At 39.0% G+C, this 17,753-nt stretch overlaps 1 protein-coding gene across 4 annotated transcripts in view; it reads left to right on the top strand.

Moving 5' to 3' along the window:
- The window catches only part of Ppp1r12a (protein phosphatase 1 regulatory subunit 12A), a 103,492-nt gene extending 90,755 nt beyond the window's left edge, over positions 1–12,737 (top strand). For all 4 annotated transcript variants that reach the window (XM_052166003.1, XM_052166006.1, XM_052166004.1 and 1 more), the window contains 6 exons: positions 591–607; positions 1,787–1,922; positions 2,441–2,545; positions 5,831–5,878; positions 8,138–8,188; positions 10,538–12,737. In XM_052166003.1, the coding sequence (XP_052021963.1) occupies positions 591–607; positions 1,787–1,922; positions 2,441–2,545; positions 5,831–5,878; positions 8,138–8,188; positions 10,538–10,624 (444 nt within the window). In that variant the 3' untranslated portion in view covers positions 10,625–12,737. The remainder of the gene's footprint in view (positions 1–590; positions 608–1,786; positions 1,923–2,440; positions 2,546–5,830; positions 5,879–8,137; positions 8,189–10,537) is intronic.
- Positions 12,738–17,753: the final 5,016 nt, after the last annotated feature.

Below are 17,753 nucleotides of genomic sequence, written 5' to 3'. Positions count from 1 at the left end.
TCATTGTCATCGTGTGAGCAGGGCTTGATTCTGGTTGGGGTGAGGTGAACGGGACAGGGCAGAGTTTATAGGTGATCGAAGGAGGGTTGCTTTACTGATGATGTACAACAACCATCAGAAAACTTAAATTTAGAGTTAAACACGGAAAGGAGGAAGCAGTGTAATTATCCAAAGCTGACTACTCACAAGCAGCAGAGATTTAGAAGTCAGAGGCACGGGGTTTATTTCTGAAGTTGGCAAAGTTGAGATCTAAAGGAAATGTGCCTCTGACTTTCTTTACGTGTGTTTAGAATGGATTCTTAGTCCTTTTACTTCTCTGTGTAAGCAATAAGTGTGCTCACTTTTACAGGAGCGCAACAGAAATGTTTCCAAATGAAATTGTACTGTTTTAAACATGCAAAAATACACAGTGATTCTGTGTTCTATAATTTCCCTGAAAATGAGCATACTAAAAGAAAGCACGCATGATGAGTGAGTTTAATAGCATGAATACCACTGTTACGTTGGGCTGTTCAGAGTAATCTCAGTTAACAGTTTAATGAAAGAATAAAGTTTAATATGCTTTTTGGTTTTTGTTTTTTACTTTCTAGACGGATTCTGTTTCCAGGTATGTTTAATCTTTTTTTCCTGATATTTTTTCTCCTTTCTCATTTTAATAAAGAATATGTTGCTGGATGCTTTAAATAGGCAATAAAAACCTGAAAAATCCCAGATGGCCTAGGCTGGCAAGGTGGCTCAGCAGGTGAAGGGCTCACCGCCAAACCTAACAACCTGATCAGTCCACAGGACCCACACAGTGCAAGGCGACCAGCCCTCTCACTTGTCCTCTGCCTGTGCATGTGTGCAGTTGTGACATGTACACCCACGAACAAAAGAGCAAGTTTTGAAAATACACAATTTTTTAAAAATTAAGTATGGTGGCTTAATCACTGTTAGCAGTTTTTTGTGTTAAGGGTCTCACTTAGTTCATTGGTCATGATAATAAGTCACTGTGAAGAAAGAATGTTCACAAATCTCTACAGCAGTGTATCTTAGGCTTTTCCGTTTTTATTACTTCAGCATTAACCGGCTCACTATTAATATCACAAGCTGATAAAAATTCACACCCAGCCAGCAATATATTGAATTAAGTATTCAACATTCTCTACTTAAGAGAAAATGGATGAGTGAAAATAATTTTTCACACCATCTAGCTCACCATCACTCTAGCCTTGACTGTAATCTTGGTCCATTTCCCTTGCTCACAGCTGGTGACCTTGTGAGATTGAGAATAAATTTTATATCCTGGTGATTCTTTGAACTGAAATATAAAGCAGTAGTGCTTATCAGAAAAGGTACCTGAACCAAGTAACAAAAGAATTCACAGTTCCTGATAGCATGCTTCCTTTTTAGGACAAATCCATTACTTAAACTTTGGAAATTCATTGATTATTTCATCATATCTAAGATGCTCTAATTTTAAACATTACTATATACCACCAAAAAAAAGGAAAGGTGCCACCAGTTAGACTATAATGAATCATGGTATAAATTGTTACAGAGTGATAAAATACGAAGAGGTGATTTAAAACTTTAAATAATTTAGCATAATATGGAAACAGCTTTGACTTTTATATATAGAAAGTAAGAATAACTTCCCATTTATTATATATCACAAAATTGGAAATAGCTTACTGAGACTATTACTTACCACCTGGGAATATCAAGGCAATACATAATCAATGTTTACTAACATAATTTGTAGAAGACTATAATAAAGTTTCTCTTTTAAACTCAACTTCTGAAGGTATGACAGCAGTTCCACATCATCAAGCGATCGGTATGATTCCTTGCTGGGTCGTTCTGCTTCATACAGTTACTTAGAAGAAAGAAAACCTTACAGTAGCCGGCTAGAAAAGGATGATTCAACTGACTTCAAAAAGGTATGTGGGTTATTTAGTTTTTGTTTTTGTACATTGTGTTTGTGCTATTTATATTTTAACACTATTCTAAAAAACTTACTTATAAGGAAATCAATATTTTGAAATAACTTATTTTATTATTAGTTTCTGACAGCTAACAGTAGGTGACATGTAAACAGCCATGTCTAGAGAGAGGGAAGGGAAGACACCCAGGCTTTATTGTGGCTGTGGCTGTCTGTCTTGCTGGAATGAGCTGGAAAGGCTCGTTCAAAAGGACTATGTATGAGTTTGTGCACACACATACTTTATCTCATTATCTTTTGTTTCACTTGATTGTTTTGTTTGTTGTTTAGATATTGGCCTCAAACTTGCAAGTTACTTCTAAGCAACTTGTATTTATTTAAATAATTAGAATATATTGTCAGTATATTCTTTATAGTACGTATCTACATTAATTTTTCTATTTTAATATTGTAGTCATTGAGGTCTCTTCAGTAAAACAATGAAAAAAGTAATCTGTTCTTCATTAATTTTTCTAGCTTTATGAACAAATTTTAGCTGAAAATGAGAAGCTAAAGGCACAACTACATGATACAAATATGGAACTAACGGATCTAAAGTTGCAATTGGAAAAGGCTACCCAGGTTTGTACCTTTTTCTCTTTGTTAGTCTCCAGATAGCAGGGTGATTTAGTATGCCTAAAAGCCTTACATCTAATTTTTGTTTAATATTAGTTCTGAACACATATTTGGTTATTTATAATGCTTTATTTAGGAGTAAAAGGGAATCAACATAACAGTTGATTTCTGGAATATGAAAATACAGAAGTAAAGTTATATAGAAAGAATTCAGAAGTTTTTTGTGATGCAGAAAAATCAAACTCTAAAGACACTTAAGCGTTCTTTGTCAGAGCTGCATACATCTGCAACCTCCCATATTTCTTTACAATAATTAGTATGTGAGTCTGGAGAGATGGCTCAGTGGGTATGAGCACTGGCTGCTCTTCCAAAGGACTCGAGTTTGGGTTCCAGCAGCTACATCTCAACCTGTGGGTCACAACCTTTGGAGTGGTTTCAAATAATCCTTTCACAGAGCTCACTTCCAATCATCAGAAAACGTAGATATTTACTTTACAATTCATAACAGTAGCAAATTACAGTAACGAAGTAACAATAAAAGTAATTTATGGTTGGGGGTTACCACAACATGAGGAACTGTTATATATTAAAGGGTCACAGCATTGGGAAAGTTCAGAACTACAAGTCTAGCTGGTGCTTCACAATGGTCTGTAACTCCAGTCTATGAGATCTGATGTGCTCTTCTGATCCCAAAGGAACTTTGGGCACAGACATACATGCACAGAAAACACACACACACACACACACACACACACAGGATGGGTGTGAGCTCATTCAGAGGTCAGAAGAGGGTATCAGATACTCTGTATCTGGTATTTACAGGCAACTGTGAGACACTTGGGTAATTGGGAACTGAACTTGGATCCCTAGATTAGCAGGAAATAAGCTTAATTGATGAGCTGCCGCTCAGATCACTCTTACTTGAACAACAGGAACTCTTTATAATACATATTCATAAATATGTGTGTATATTCATAAATACATAATACAGTGTGTGTGTGTGTGTGTGTGTGTGTATGTGTGTGTCCGTGTCCTCCCTCTCTCCTCCTCCCCCTTCTCTTCCTCTCTCCTGTTAGAAAGCTCTTCTATGTAATCATGCCTGATAATGTCTACTCTTTTATCACTTCTTTCTGTGGAACAGCTTAGAGATGACAAAGCTCAGATTTTTGTGCCTAGAAACTTGGGATTATTTCCCAAGGTCTTTTCCCATGGAACACTATATCTGAGAAATAATCATTTATATCCTTCCCCTTTGCCTCCTCATTTTAAACAAACAAGAAAACAAAAAGTTAATCAAAGAATAATAAGGGGCTACATATTTTATATCTTGAAGACTTTTACAGAAATCTATATGTTGAAGGCTCTAAGAACTGCTTTAATTCTTAAGAAAACAAACTTGTTAGGCAATTATTAGATTCCACCTTGAAAGAATTCATCTAGAATTGTCTCTTCATCTCTATGAATTATACTACATGCTTCTTTTTTTAGCCAGCTTTTATTTCTTTTTCTTTTAAAAACTTTTTATTTGTTTTTATTTTATGTATATGAGTACACTGTAGCTGTCTTCAGGCACACCAGAAGAGGGCATCAGATTCCATTACAGATGACTGAGCCACCATGTGGTTGCTGGGAACTGAACTCAGGGCTCTGGAAGAGCACTCAGAGCTCTCAATCGCTGAGCCATCTCTCCATTTTTTATTTCTTTTTTTTTTCTTTTTTCTTTTCTTTTTTTTTTTTATTGAGTATCTTCTTCATTTACATTGCCAATGGTAAAACCTTTCCCAATTCCACCCCTCCCAAAAGCCTCCTTCCCCAAAGATTCCCTACCCCTCCTCCCACCCCCTGCCTCCATGTATATGCCCCTCTACCCGGCACTCTCCCTCTTCCCCAAACCCCATCCCCCCCCCCCCAGTCCGTTTCCCTTTGTTGGGGCCTCTATTGAGCCTTTACCTGACCAAAGACCATTCCTCCCACTGATGCCCAACAAGGCATTCCTCTGCCATACTTTTGGCTGGAACCATGTGTACCCCTTGGTTGATGGTTCAGTCCCTGGGAGTTTTGGGGTATCTGGGTGTCCGAAGTCATTGTTCTTCCCGTGGGGCAATAAACCCCTTCAGCTCCTCCAAACCATCCCGGTTTTTATTTCTTAAAGTTCATTTTCTGTATTGAACTCTTGTTGCTGGGTCCTTCCCTCTTGTTTCTAACAACTGCTGTCTTATAAAGCAGTTGTCTACACACAACAGTGCTGTGCTAAATTCCAAAGTCATTTAAAAGATGCAGTCTTTTGAGAGGGTTTATTGTGAAGATAAACAGAAAGGAAGACAGAAAGCAGTAGCACACTTCATCGTATGGTGTTGAAATATTCGGAATGCCCTTCAGCCTGCGGGAGTACCAGGCCTTTGAGCATCCAGCAAGCACAAAGCACATGGTTCGCTCTAGGGATTTGGTCATGCTTTCTCAGTAAGTTACCACTTCCTGCTTACCTGGACTGAAGGTGCTGTGACATGGTGAACAGTAAGCTGTGTGTTCACGGCTCAACTTGCTTACCTGTCTTTGTTCCTCCTTTTCTGTGTGTCCTTTTGTCACTTAATTTTTCTTGTCGGGTTAATTCTGATTAATTCTATTTCTTACTCAAACTCTGTGGGAGAGGAAATTGATGATAGTTATTATCCTGTCTGGATCTGCTTGGTAAAGTAACTAGCTGGACATGGTCTTATACATAGTATGGGTCACTAGCTTATAGAAGAACGCCTGCGAGTGGGGACTTGGAGGTACTAAAGATGTAGCTCAGTCGTGGGAAGAGTGCTGAGGGCTGGGTCTGAAAGAAGAGAAAGGTGTTGTCTGTATGTATGCAGCCGTGGATACATACAGATTTCTGATGAAGTAGTGAGAGAAGCAAACCTCTGAGTGTGCCCAGCTGCTTCCTACAAAGCCATTCAACCTGCTGTACGTCTCCTGTACTCTCGTGCGAGAGTGGTCAGTCAGATTCGCTAGCCTGATGGATTACGACGAAAGGAAGCATCTGAGGGAAGGCTGATACGCCACGCCCTTGGCGGTGCTCCTTCTCACTCTCCTTAGGATGACAGCCATGAGGCCATTGTTCTTAAACATCGCTCTCATTGTTCCATCACTTTTCAGATTTTAATTTCCTTACTTAAATTTGCCTACCTGAATATGTATTATGCCACCTGAAGATTGTTCTATTTTTTGTAACATCCACCAGTGGAGAGTTACATTGTATCCCTCATCTTTATTGCATGTTCATCTGTTTTTTTAATTTCTTTATTGCAGAGACAAGAACGATTTGCTGATAGGTCACTACTGGAGATGGAGAAAAGGGTGAGTGTCCGCCTTACTGAGTCAGGAGTGTTTGGATGAGCAGTTGTAGACTTGGTTCTGTGTCTACGTGGTAGTCACTTAGGTATTGCAAACAAGAAGAAATGCTGATAGAGGAAATCCATGTATCATTTTCTTTTTCTACACTATTTTTGTTAGTTGTGGAATAACTGGTATTTCTCTCCAGTTATTATTATTGCTCCAGAGTCTAGACATGACCCTAGGAATAGTCTGAAGACTTGATACTGTCACACTGACCCAGATGGTGAAAGGAAACCTATAGAATCCAGCACATCTGATATATCAAAACTGTACTACATTCAACGTCTGTGGGGTTTATTGAATTGTTCTGTCCAGTAGTTCCTTTTTTATTATAATTCCAGCAAAGTTTATAAATAGTATTTAGACACCTTTTTAAAGATTGATGTAGCTAGTAGTTGCTAAAAACTCAGCATCATGTATTTTATTACATTTAATATTGTTGGATATTATTTGTATTATTGTATATCTACTAATGTGTAACACTGAATTTTATCCCTAAAACACATAGAGTGACTAAGTAAGATCAGTTCTTCCACCTGTTGATATGGAAATAGTTGATATGGAAAATATAATGAAATAGAATAAAATTTATATTTTGTTTTGCAACAACACTTTGAAGAGTATTTCTTACAAAGTCAGTGATTATTACACAAATTTAAGCACAAAAAAGAAAGTAAAATTATCAGTGTATAGGTAGTTGCTAATTTAGTGCCTGTTGTTGTGATACACACATATTTATATTCTGTTCTTCTCTCCTGACCTTGTTTCTGCTTGTCAAATGTAGATAAATTCCAAAGTAGCTAATGTGCTTCGGTTTAAAAGGCTTTGGTGATTACAGTTTAATTAATATACAGATTAATGTTAAGAGGTGGCTAACATTTATTCAATGTTCTCCATGTATAAGGCAGACACTATACTAAACAGTTTACATGTATGGTGTTTTGTTTAACTATTAATAGTTTCTTTGAGCTAGGAGGATAAGACAATTGGGAAGAGTGTTCCAGTGTTGCTCTATAATTGATTTAAAATCTTAAATACACCTAGTAAAATTGAGGTTTGTTGGAGTATTGCTTATCAGTCCAGACAAGATTATATATATGTTTATGTCTTTTGTATGCATACATACACACACACACACACACAATTTACAAAGTTGTAAGGATCAAATATGAAGCTATATTTTTATTTGCTGGTGTTTTGAGAAGCACAGTGGTTTATGTGAATTTGTCGGTGTTATTTTGTTAACTAGAAGGAAAGTCTTTAATAAAGTAACATTTATGTTTATAATAATTTTTAAACATGTTGATATAAGTGGGCCTCTATCCCGTTTTTAAAAGCACATGCCCTAAACACATAGACATTTATAATTGTACTACATTACTAAATATTAACATAATTGTTAATCTGGGAAAGAATGTCATTGAAATAGTTTCAGTGTTGTTAAACTAAATGTAAATGGTTTGTATCTGAAAGGTGGCCGGCAAGAGTCAGTATCTTCTGGGCGGTATGACCTAACCAGTTTTACAGTTCATCAATGACTGCTGCTTGCTTTTGCTTAACACGTTAGAAATGCTTATCATATAAGGGAAATAAAACAGGACACTGCAATAATACATTGTTTGTTGGCTTTGCCTGCCACTCTTTGAAATGAATTTAGAGTAAATGCTATAGTTGCTGTCCTATATTCACTGCGTTAATGCCACACACAGTATCAGCCTCCATGACTAAATCTGTACAGTTGTAGAGTGAACCGAATAACTAACTCACAGAAGACATGGTGAGCAGAGGAGATGAGTTTCTCTGGGCTCCATTTGTAATTGTAAAGCACACATAGTTAGGCATGGTTGCTTCTTGCCCTCCGCTCCTGACACTGTAGCATAAGTGCATCTTTGTGTGTGCGTGCTCTTTCCTGAATAGTCCTCAGCATCGAGGTTGGCTTACTCTATCTCTTAAGTTTATCTGAACTAGAAAAACAATTATTTGAAAATGTTGTGTAACACCCTACCAGAAAGACAGAACATTAAAGAAAGCCTGTGGGAAGTAATTGTAAAAGATCTCGAGCTTGTTCCCCAGTTCTGGAAAGCTCCTACACAGCACCGGCATCACACCTTCTGTTCACTGCTCTTGATTTTATCTTTAATGCTGAAGTGTCACCATGTCACAATACACAAGTCAGTGTGAGTATAACTCAGTAATCACTGGTCTCTTCCATTGATCTAGGAACGAAGAGCTCTAGAAAGAAGAATATCTGAAATGGAAGAAGAGCTCAAAGTAAGTAGCCCTGCCGAGAGCACTGCTGGCCCTGCTCTCCGTCTGACGGCCGCGTGGGAATTCTCTCGGCCGTCTGTCTCTCTCTTCCTAAACCAGCTCTGCGTAATCTAGAAGAGGAGCTAAAACCTAAAACATTTTTGTTACGTCTCCCACTTATTTGAGTTTTGTTTATATTTGTGTGGATGCATGCCATGTGTGAGTGTGGGTCGGAGGAAGGAGACGGTCCTGTCCTTCCACTGTGTGGATACTGGGCGTTGAAATGAGGCCACAGGCTTGGACACAAACCCTTGACCCCTGAGCCATCTTGCCAGTGCAAGAGCATTTTCTTATTGTAATTTCTATTAATCTTTTGACAGTTTCATACCTGAATATAATTCATTCTAGTCACCATCATCCCCCACCTTCTGCGTCCCTCCCCCATTCCGCCTCTTCCTGCTCTCTTCCCTACAAGCTCCCGTAACATTCATGTCTGTTTTGTCTTCTCACCTCCTGAAATTAACCAGCGCCGTCTGTGTGATGACAGTATGGGTTTGGTTTGGTCTGGTTTTTAAAGAGAGTGCCTCACTATGTAGCTCTGGCTGTCCTGGAACTCACTATTATATAGATCATGCTGGATTTGAACTCACAGAGATCCTCCTTTGCCTGCCTCCCAAGTACTGAGATTAAAGGTGGGAGTTGCTTCATCTGGTGGCCATGGGTGTGTTTTGTTATGTATTGCCTAGCTTGACATGGAATTTTAGCAATAAATTGTTTACAGTTCTAAATGCATTAGAGTATTCCTTTAAATTTTCATTTTTTTTATTCATTTCCTGTGATTCTATATGTTCTTATTGTACTTTTGACTATTTTCTTATTTTTTATTCTTATTTCTTTTATGTTCTGATTCCTGCAGAACCTGCATCAAATAAACCAAATTGAACCTCTGAGAGAGCTAAATGAGAGGCTGCTGGCTGAGAGTAGGGCCTTGACAGGAGTGGTAGGCCAGCTCAGGGTTCTGTAGGCACTGCAGTCTGTGAGCCTGTAACTCATAGTCCCATCATTTCTCCTTGGTAGACCCAGGTGGCTGTTTCCGTTAGTAAGCGTGTGTTTGTAAAAGCTCACAACTACAAATTAATACCATGTGTCTGGAACTTTCGCATATGTAATTGTTTATGCATGGCTTCTCAGAACATTACAATTATCACTAATTGTATATCGCAACTGATAAACCTCAGTAAAATTAGGGACTGGGTTAGGAATTAAAAGACTTCTCTGTCCTTTGTAAAGCCCATTCATATTTCTTTTACTTCAAACATAATTTAGATATATCTAGTATTTATTGTCTTTTTATGTATAAAGTAACATCCAAATTAAGCTGAAGATTGGGCCAGCTTTATCTGCCTTTGAAAATAGTGTCATTTGTATTCAGTTAATCCTCTCTTCGATGTCAGTTACAGTCACACTGGTGGGGCAGCCTCTGGGCTCTGGATTATCTATCCCTGCATGCTGAGCTCACTGTAATGGCCACGCTTCTCGTAGGGATAACTTGCATGAGTAGTGTTGCAAGTTCCATTTTTGTTCTCCCTAATGTACCAGTGTCACAGAACATTCTGAAAACTGGAATAAAGAAAAATTAAATATTTTTAGGAAGTACATTTTAATGGCCAAAATGAAAACTATTTCATTTCCTAGTCAACCTGCCAAAGTACATAGTTTCAGTTACCCTCAGTAGAAAATTAATGTAATTTCTAACATCCCCATCCTCGCCTTCAGGTTGTCTGTGCAGTAAGAGAATATTGAATTGGTTTTTGTTTTTTTTAAATATATAGTACTCCATATACACTGATTATTTCCATTTAATGCATGCCTCTCTTGGATCAGACACTATTAGGCCATCAGGCTTGGGTCCTAGAGATGAGTTCTTCAAGAAATTTTACTATATTCAGAATACAGAATTCAGTCCTCAGTTTTTTCTAGTTAGGTGGGTTTTTTGTTTAGTGGTAGTGTTGTTACCTGGCCTAGGTGTTGACAGGAGCTATAGAAGGAACTCACTTTATGACTCTGTCCTAACAACAGGCTTCATTTCACGGCTGCTCTAATATGATGCGCTTGTGAGTCATAAAATCAAGTAATCTAGTGAATTCAAGTGGATAATGTTGAGAGATAAACTTTCATCCCATCATTTATTAATCTATTTAGCTTATAAGCAGTATTCTTTCCATCTGGTATATGTTTTAAACATTAGAAACACATTAACTGATAAAGCTTGATCATTTGTTTTGTGGTGACTTTGTAACATTTGTGAAGAAGGTTGCTTTGCCCTTTGTACTGAAATGGAACTTTTTCCTTGTTTTGTTTTTCTCCTCATAGATGTTACCAGACTTAAAAGCAGACAACCAGAGGCTAAAGGATGAAAATGGGGCCTTGATCAGAGTTATAAGCAAACTTTCCAAGTAGGACAGACACGGAAGAAAGCAGAGCAGCAGGACTTGCACACACTCCGCAGCGGACCACGTCGGCAGTCACTGGAGCCCGCCCGCGGGAAGAGCCCTCCCTCGGAGACTGTCATTCCCGACATCCTGCCAAATGCCCTCTTATCTAGGAGTTTGTTTCGTTTAATTTTCTGCCCCCACCCCCTTGGTTTTCAAGACCATTGTTTCATGTTAAAGCAGCTGCTGAGAAGATTCTTTTTTCAATGACTGAGAAAACTTGTTTACAGCTCCAGCAAATAAAGAAAGTGTTCAAGGCCAGATATGCCTCAGATCTTTAACCAGTAAGCCTTAGTTGTACATAAATACTTCTGTGTCAACAAAACCTTCCAGCTCTCACACAAGACAGTCAGTCAACAGGTTTGTTGTTGGTGGGTTTTTTTTTCCTTTCCTTTCTCTTTTTGATGTGCCACAGTTTCTAGTTCCTCAATATTTAATTTGTTTGCTTTCCATCTGAGTTTGGGTTTGTAATTTTTCCTTCTAACTCTTCATGTGTCAGAGTTTCTTCACTCTTCAACTTCAGAGTTTCTATGTTCACAGCCTTCTCACAAAAAACTTCGCTCTTCTGAGCATCTTGTCACGTGTTAGGCTGACGTGTTGTCTCCCACCTGGAACTGAATTGCACGGTGGGCCTTGCTGTCACTGTTTGTGCAATATGCATTTATTTCTTACATGAGTGCTTTAACGTCCACTGAGATTTGATTTTTCCAGTCCTATCTTCTGCCCTCATCCGTCACTTTCTGTTTTTTATTGTAGTATAAGATGCTAGATTCTGTACCCTTCACATTCATTTTAGCAGGTACTGAGTGACGCTGTATATATATAAATGTATTGTTTTGATTTTTAGACCACCACATGGCATGCTCGACTATTTTCTTAATTCAAATGTCTGCTAATGCACAGTAGGCCACTCCATAACGGTGTTTAAAACAGAACTTGCTCACAGTGGGACAGAGGACCTTAAAGGTCACACGGTTTATGGAGCCCTATCTTTATAAGGTTTTCTACTGTAAAGAGCTTTTACTTTTGTTTTCATTTGGTAGCATTCAAACCTAATTATAAAGTTGAATAAGAGAATTGCTTCACATTTCACATGCCTATATTTATCTGAGTGCTGTCTGAAACTGTTGTGCTAGCCACAGTCGTGCTAGGAGATCCTTTGCAGACTTAGTCTGTGAGTAATGTTAATCAGTGCACTGTCATAGCCATGTGAGGGGCATCAGCTTTGACACCGCCGTCATGTTCAGACCGTTTTTATACATTTCAGTGGCCTTTTTTAAGGGAAAAAAATAAGCAAAATGAAGTCCATAATGAAAGTAGCTTTTATTTGGACAAATAACTTTTATATTTTCATCAAACCATGCAAAAAAAATTACATCTTCCTGGCATATAACTGTCTCCTTAACCACTGAACAGTTCAGCCATTTGAATAAATTGTACATTGTAAAGCTTATAGTAGCTGACTGTATTATTGAGTGTATTGTATACTATATTAAATGTGAATTTGTACCCCTTCATTTTAAAAGGTCATTGTGTTCTACTGCCTATTTTAGATTACTTTGGGGATGGGAAAGGGTGTTTTGGTAAGTAGAATTTAAGTCCTCTCTCTTGATTGGTTTTATGAAGATATAAGGTTATATTCTTACTACCAAGCTCAGGATTCTTTTAAAGGTACAAGGATAGGTGTGAGGATTTATTTTTGGTTATATTTGAACTGTATGAATGGTGGGTCTAAATACAGAGTATTTCACGGTCTAATAAGGAGGTAAAATACGTGGATAATCGATCAGTTTGAGTGACTGCAACATGTTCTGGGTGCACAACAGTTAGGCATGCTGTGGTTTATATCTGTGAAGTTTGGATGCCTGTGAAGAATGATGAAATACATGTTTCTAATACTTTAGTGTTTTGTATTTAGGTTATTTATTCTTTGTATCTAAAATTGAACAGCTACTGTGCTATATTGACTTTATTGGTAGTACTGAGCAGACCTTGTTTCTGCATGAAACTAGTTGCAAAACCCACTATTTTGGAAATAAAAAAATGTATTTTGACATATACAAATAAAATGAATAAAACTATTTTAAATGTGTGAACTTTTAATGAAAACAGTTTAAATTTTGTTCTGAGATATTTAAATTCTGCATGGGTATTTTTTCACTAAATGCTTTACTTGGATACCAGTTTGAATAGTTTTTGAAATTGTAATATTGTGATAATTTGCACAGCAATGTACATGCTCATCTGTAAATGCGAACTTAACTGCCATATTTATGCAATCTGTGTACCAGTCTGGACAAATGTTTATGTATTTTACATAAAGCTGTCTGTGTGCAGAATCTGAGAACTAGTTTTTTATGCCAAGTGGATAAAAATAATGGTAACTGGGATTCAAGATAGTTGCTTTGTAGCATGAGATTCTATTTCCATAAACATTTGCAGTGTTTAAAAACTAAACTTCTGTTTTTTTTCCTTAGCTCTAAACTCAGGCTTAAGAACAATCACGAAGCTACTATTCCACTGGAGTTCTAGACTTTTTCCATTACTATTAGATAATTTTCCATCTTCGGTTTGTCCAGGGTTCACTCGACGAGCCCAGCTCTTAAGTAGCTAAGAGGCACTTTTAACTTCCCGTGTGGGCCATTAGGAGGGGGACCTACAGTAAACCAAATTCTTTTCTCTATTGCCAGTACTTTGTGTATTTCTGTTCACAGCACTGTCGTCTGTATTGGTCTTGTTTTTAAGAAAACGAAGACAAACATTTCATATACAACTATCTCGAAAGCCAAGGGGGAGAGAGATTCTGCAGATGCATCTCAGAGAGGACGCCCTTGGAGAGTGGGTGGGTTGCTCGTCATTAGGCTGTGGACTCTTTTACCCCTCACTGTTTCCACTGCTGGGCTTAGACACACACCTGCAGTCTAAGCAGCTGAGCCACAGAGGCTGAAAGGTCAGGTCTTCGAGGTTTTTTTTAATTCCACAGCAGGTCTGAAGCCAGCCTAGACATGAGACCCTGTCTCAGTAAGCAAAGGAGAAATGCATTGTATTGCCATTAAGTCTTCCTTCCTGAGACAGCCAAGGCTTCTGATGCCAGCATGCACTGATGCTGCTACAAGAGAATACGCAGAGCCGAGTCTTCAAAGCAAGATGTGATGGCTTGGCTTTACTTTTTAAATTTTATTCTCTGTCCTAAAGGATTCCAAGGACACTGACCTGACCTGGGAGTTTCTTTATGAGTTCCAGTTGCTTACTGTCATCAGAGACACACAGGGAATCAAGGTTTTTATAGCTGTCACATGAAAATTGGCGTGGCGGGTAGACTGGGCTGGAGTTGTGTTAATACGTAGCAGTCCTCACATGCCGCTCCTGCTGGTGTGCTCCCAGCACGGAGGCAGCACTGACAGGTGGATCTCCTGTGAGTGTGAGGCCAACCTCATCTAGATAGTGAGTTCCAGGTCAGGCAGGACTACACAGTGAGACCCTGTCTCAAAAGACAAGTAATTATTGATTGCTATTTGCTGTGTCCTATTTTAAAATAATTTATAGATGGGATTTTAGGCTTATCAAAAAAAATGCTGCTTAAGAATAACAGGGTCACCTCCGTTGTTTGTTAGCCTTCAAGCCAACCTGTTCTGTGGGAGCCTCTTGCCTCATTTTTTTTAACCTGTGATCCCTCCATTGTCTGAAGCTTAAGTCCTACTCTCCTCATTCTTACCCCGCACTGTCTGCTGGATTGCACCTGTAATAATCTAGTCTTTGCTTTCCTGGGGTCAAGAGCAGAAAGGGATGAGAGAAAACTATAGTTTAATATTTTTCTATGTGCCATACCCTTCACATTTTTTTAAGGTTGTTTCATTATTTTTTTCTATGACTTGAATTTCAATATTTAGCATAGTGCCTGGTATTGATTGGATCTCTGAGTTCAAGTCCCAGCACCCACATGGTGGCTCATAACTATCTGTAACGGGATCCTGTGCTACAGTATATTCATATAAATAAATAAAAATATTTTTAAAAAAAAAAGGAGGAGGAGGAGGAGGAAGTGGCTTAGTTTGACCCCTGATCCCACAGTGGAAGAAAAGCCAGAAACACAAACACACATGGTGATGGCAAAATGTTTTAAAGAAGTAGTGAAGCTAAATAATTCAGTTGTGTGAGTTTTGTGGAAGAAAAAAATTCTTGGCTGGTTGTGTGTGTGTGTGTGTGTGTGTGTGTGTGTGTGTGTGTGTTTCCAGGGCTGGGAAGCCAATCAAGGACTTGGCATACATTAACTGCCTTGTCAGTGAGCTGTGCCCTCTGCAGTGGCATCTAGAGTTTGAAAAATATTGTTAACTGTATATTTAATGCGTCTTGCAGACTTTGTCTCAGCCATTTAATAATATCTTGTTAATACTTAGAAGCCAAGCACTCACTTGTATAGTGAGGGTACTTCCAAAACTAAATGGGAAACAGAAGATTGAAAAGCACCGGGCGTTTTAGAAGTATGGTTAGCTTTGGAAGTAAACGGCACAATAAGAGGTTTGGTAATTGACTGGGAAAGTAGTCAGAGAAGAGCCTTGCCAAGAATATAGCTAGAATTAAAACAGCAAGAAATTTAGTTAAAATTAAACTTTTCCGGTTTCAGGGAGAAAAGCATTTCTAACAGAGAAAATGCAAACTAAGGCCTTAAGATAAACGTGTGGTCCGGGTTGAAATCAGTAAAATTAATGATCTCAGAGGAATGATCACTGCACCAGGAGAGCAGCAGTAGGAGTGGATAGCAGTTTCCCACCTAGACACTGATTCCATAGTGTGCGGTGCTGCCCTGCAGTCTCACCTGTCTCCTCAGAAAGTTGTGTGTGTGTGTGGCTGGCTTGGTTAGGTTTGGTTTGATTTTTTTTTTTTTTTTTGAGACAAGGTTTCTCTGTATAGCTCTGCCTGTACTGGAGCTCTAGACCAGGCTAGCCTTGAACTCAGAGATCCATCTGCCTCTGCCCTCTGAGTGCAGGGATTAAAGGTGTGTGCCACCACTGCCCAGCACTGTTCTAAATATATAAATGTAAAGATGTTTTTAATGAGATCATTGAGTTTACGAGTTGTCAATTGGTAAGAGTAATTATCCAGAAAAACCTAGTGGAAGCCTCTTAGTAAGTACTTAATTAATTGGTTCTAACAGCCAATGGGAAATTAAAAGCTACAGAGGATGCATGTTCAGTGGCATGTGTGAGGCCCTGGACACAGCCTTCAACACTACAAAAGACTGGAGAACTTGATTATTATAGGGAGAAAAAGAAGCTTACCAGTTCTTGCAGTTCTTTTCATTGATGTATTTAATTTACACGGGCTTTATTTTGGGGGGTGGATTTATATGTGTGGTGCATGCATGTATATATAAATATGTGCATGCATGTGCACATACAGAGGCCAGGCCAGGACATCAAGTGAGTGTCTCCCTCTATCGCTCCCCCTTGCTGCTTTGAGACAGTCCTGACTCAGTTTATCCCGCAGTGCTGGGGTTACAGGCACGGTCAGCTTTTCTCGTGGGGACTGGAGAGCCAAACTCAGGTTCTGCTTGAGGGATAGGTGCTCTTACCCACTAACCTGTTTTCTTAGCTGCTTGTGGGCATTTTTATATCAGCTATGTTCAGATCGCGTATGTATTTCTGCTCTGAATAGCCATACGGTGTGTATAACACAGTTCCAGTCAAGATGATAGTACTGCCATGTGTCGTGTGTGTGTGTGTGTGTGTGTGTGTGTGTGTGTGTGTGTGTGTGTTCACCATCTTTCCCCAAGCGTGGTTAGCTTAGCCCTTCTCCTAGCAGATGCACTTTAGGTTGAGCGAGCTTGCTCAGACAATTGGAACCCTGTTGTGGACTTTGCATTTCCTTCAAATTCTTGGGTGGTGCTGATGCTGCTGTTCTGGGGGCCATAGTTGAAAGTGTACTGGATGCTAATGTCACTTCGCAAAGGAAATGGAAAGTTTCTAAGTAAAATCTGTTACTAGAGCTAAGATGCGTATGGGCTGTGTTAATCGCCAAACTGAGATTTGTAATGTAGATTTCAAGTGTCAACAGTCTTTAGCAGTAGTTTAAACATCACAAATTCAGTCCTGTCACACCCATAGCCTGCTGCAGATGAATGCAATCAAGTTTGCCAGATAAACAAAACAGGAAGTCTTTTCCTTTGGGATAGACAGATGGGCAGCTGCCCCATACAATTGATGACGTGAAGAATAGCGCCAGCCGTGGATCTCTGAGAAAAGGTTTTCTCTAAGAGAAAAATCTTAGGACTCACAAAGTGGGAAGCAATAACCAAAAATCAAGGTCTTATGCAAATTAGGCATTGAGAAATGAGTCATTTGTAATAACTCCCTCTTTTTCTGGTGAGATTCAGGCTTCCTATGTTGTATACTGGGTAGCAGAACATGGTAGATATTCTTCTGCATCTAGAACATTCCTTCATTTCACTCCATGGTTTGCGACCAGATTCACTAGGATGGCCGAGTTTGACCAGAAGTTGAGGATGGGGTTACGTTTCTGGAAAACTCATCTGCCAGGAAAAGCACTCTGACCGGTGGCTTTGAGGGTTTTGTCTCCTCAAAAATTTAAAGAATGAAATCCACCAACAACAGAAAGTGAGTTTTAGTTTTATATATTCATAGGTGTGACCTTAAAAGAAAGAGATGACTATGTCCCTCCGGTATGGCAGGAGCTGGTCTCCAGGGATCGGGTGCCATTGAACTGCTAGGCTGAGGGGTTTTATGGTTTTATGGCAGAAACTGGGGAAGAGGAGAAGCTGCTCATTCCTGTTAGCCTGACCTGGTGCCTCTCAGTTTGGGTCATGGCTTCCTGACAAAGGTATGTGATAACAAGGAACTCTATTGCTGCACACGTTGCCTCCAGCAAGGACATTCTCAGATCTGCTGCCTTGAGTCACTGCCCTACTGAGAGCATCTACCTTCTTTTCTTCACTACTAGTTACTGTAGATGGATAACCTTTGATGAAGGTGAGATATTTAAGTAGGTCCTATTAGCATATGAACCTAACAATTCTCTAAATGCTATCCTGAGACCAACAGTATCAACGTTATGTAGGAATTTGTCAGGAATACACATTT

This window comes from Apodemus sylvaticus, chromosome 20 (assembly GCF_947179515.1).
Source record: "Apodemus sylvaticus chromosome 20, mApoSyl1.1, whole genome shotgun sequence".
In the NCBI taxonomy this organism is placed as follows: domain Eukaryota; kingdom Metazoa; phylum Chordata; class Mammalia; order Rodentia; family Muridae; genus Apodemus; species Apodemus sylvaticus.
The sequence above is the reverse complement of the archived record's forward strand: the minus strand, read 5'-3'. Positions and strand labels throughout refer to the sequence as shown.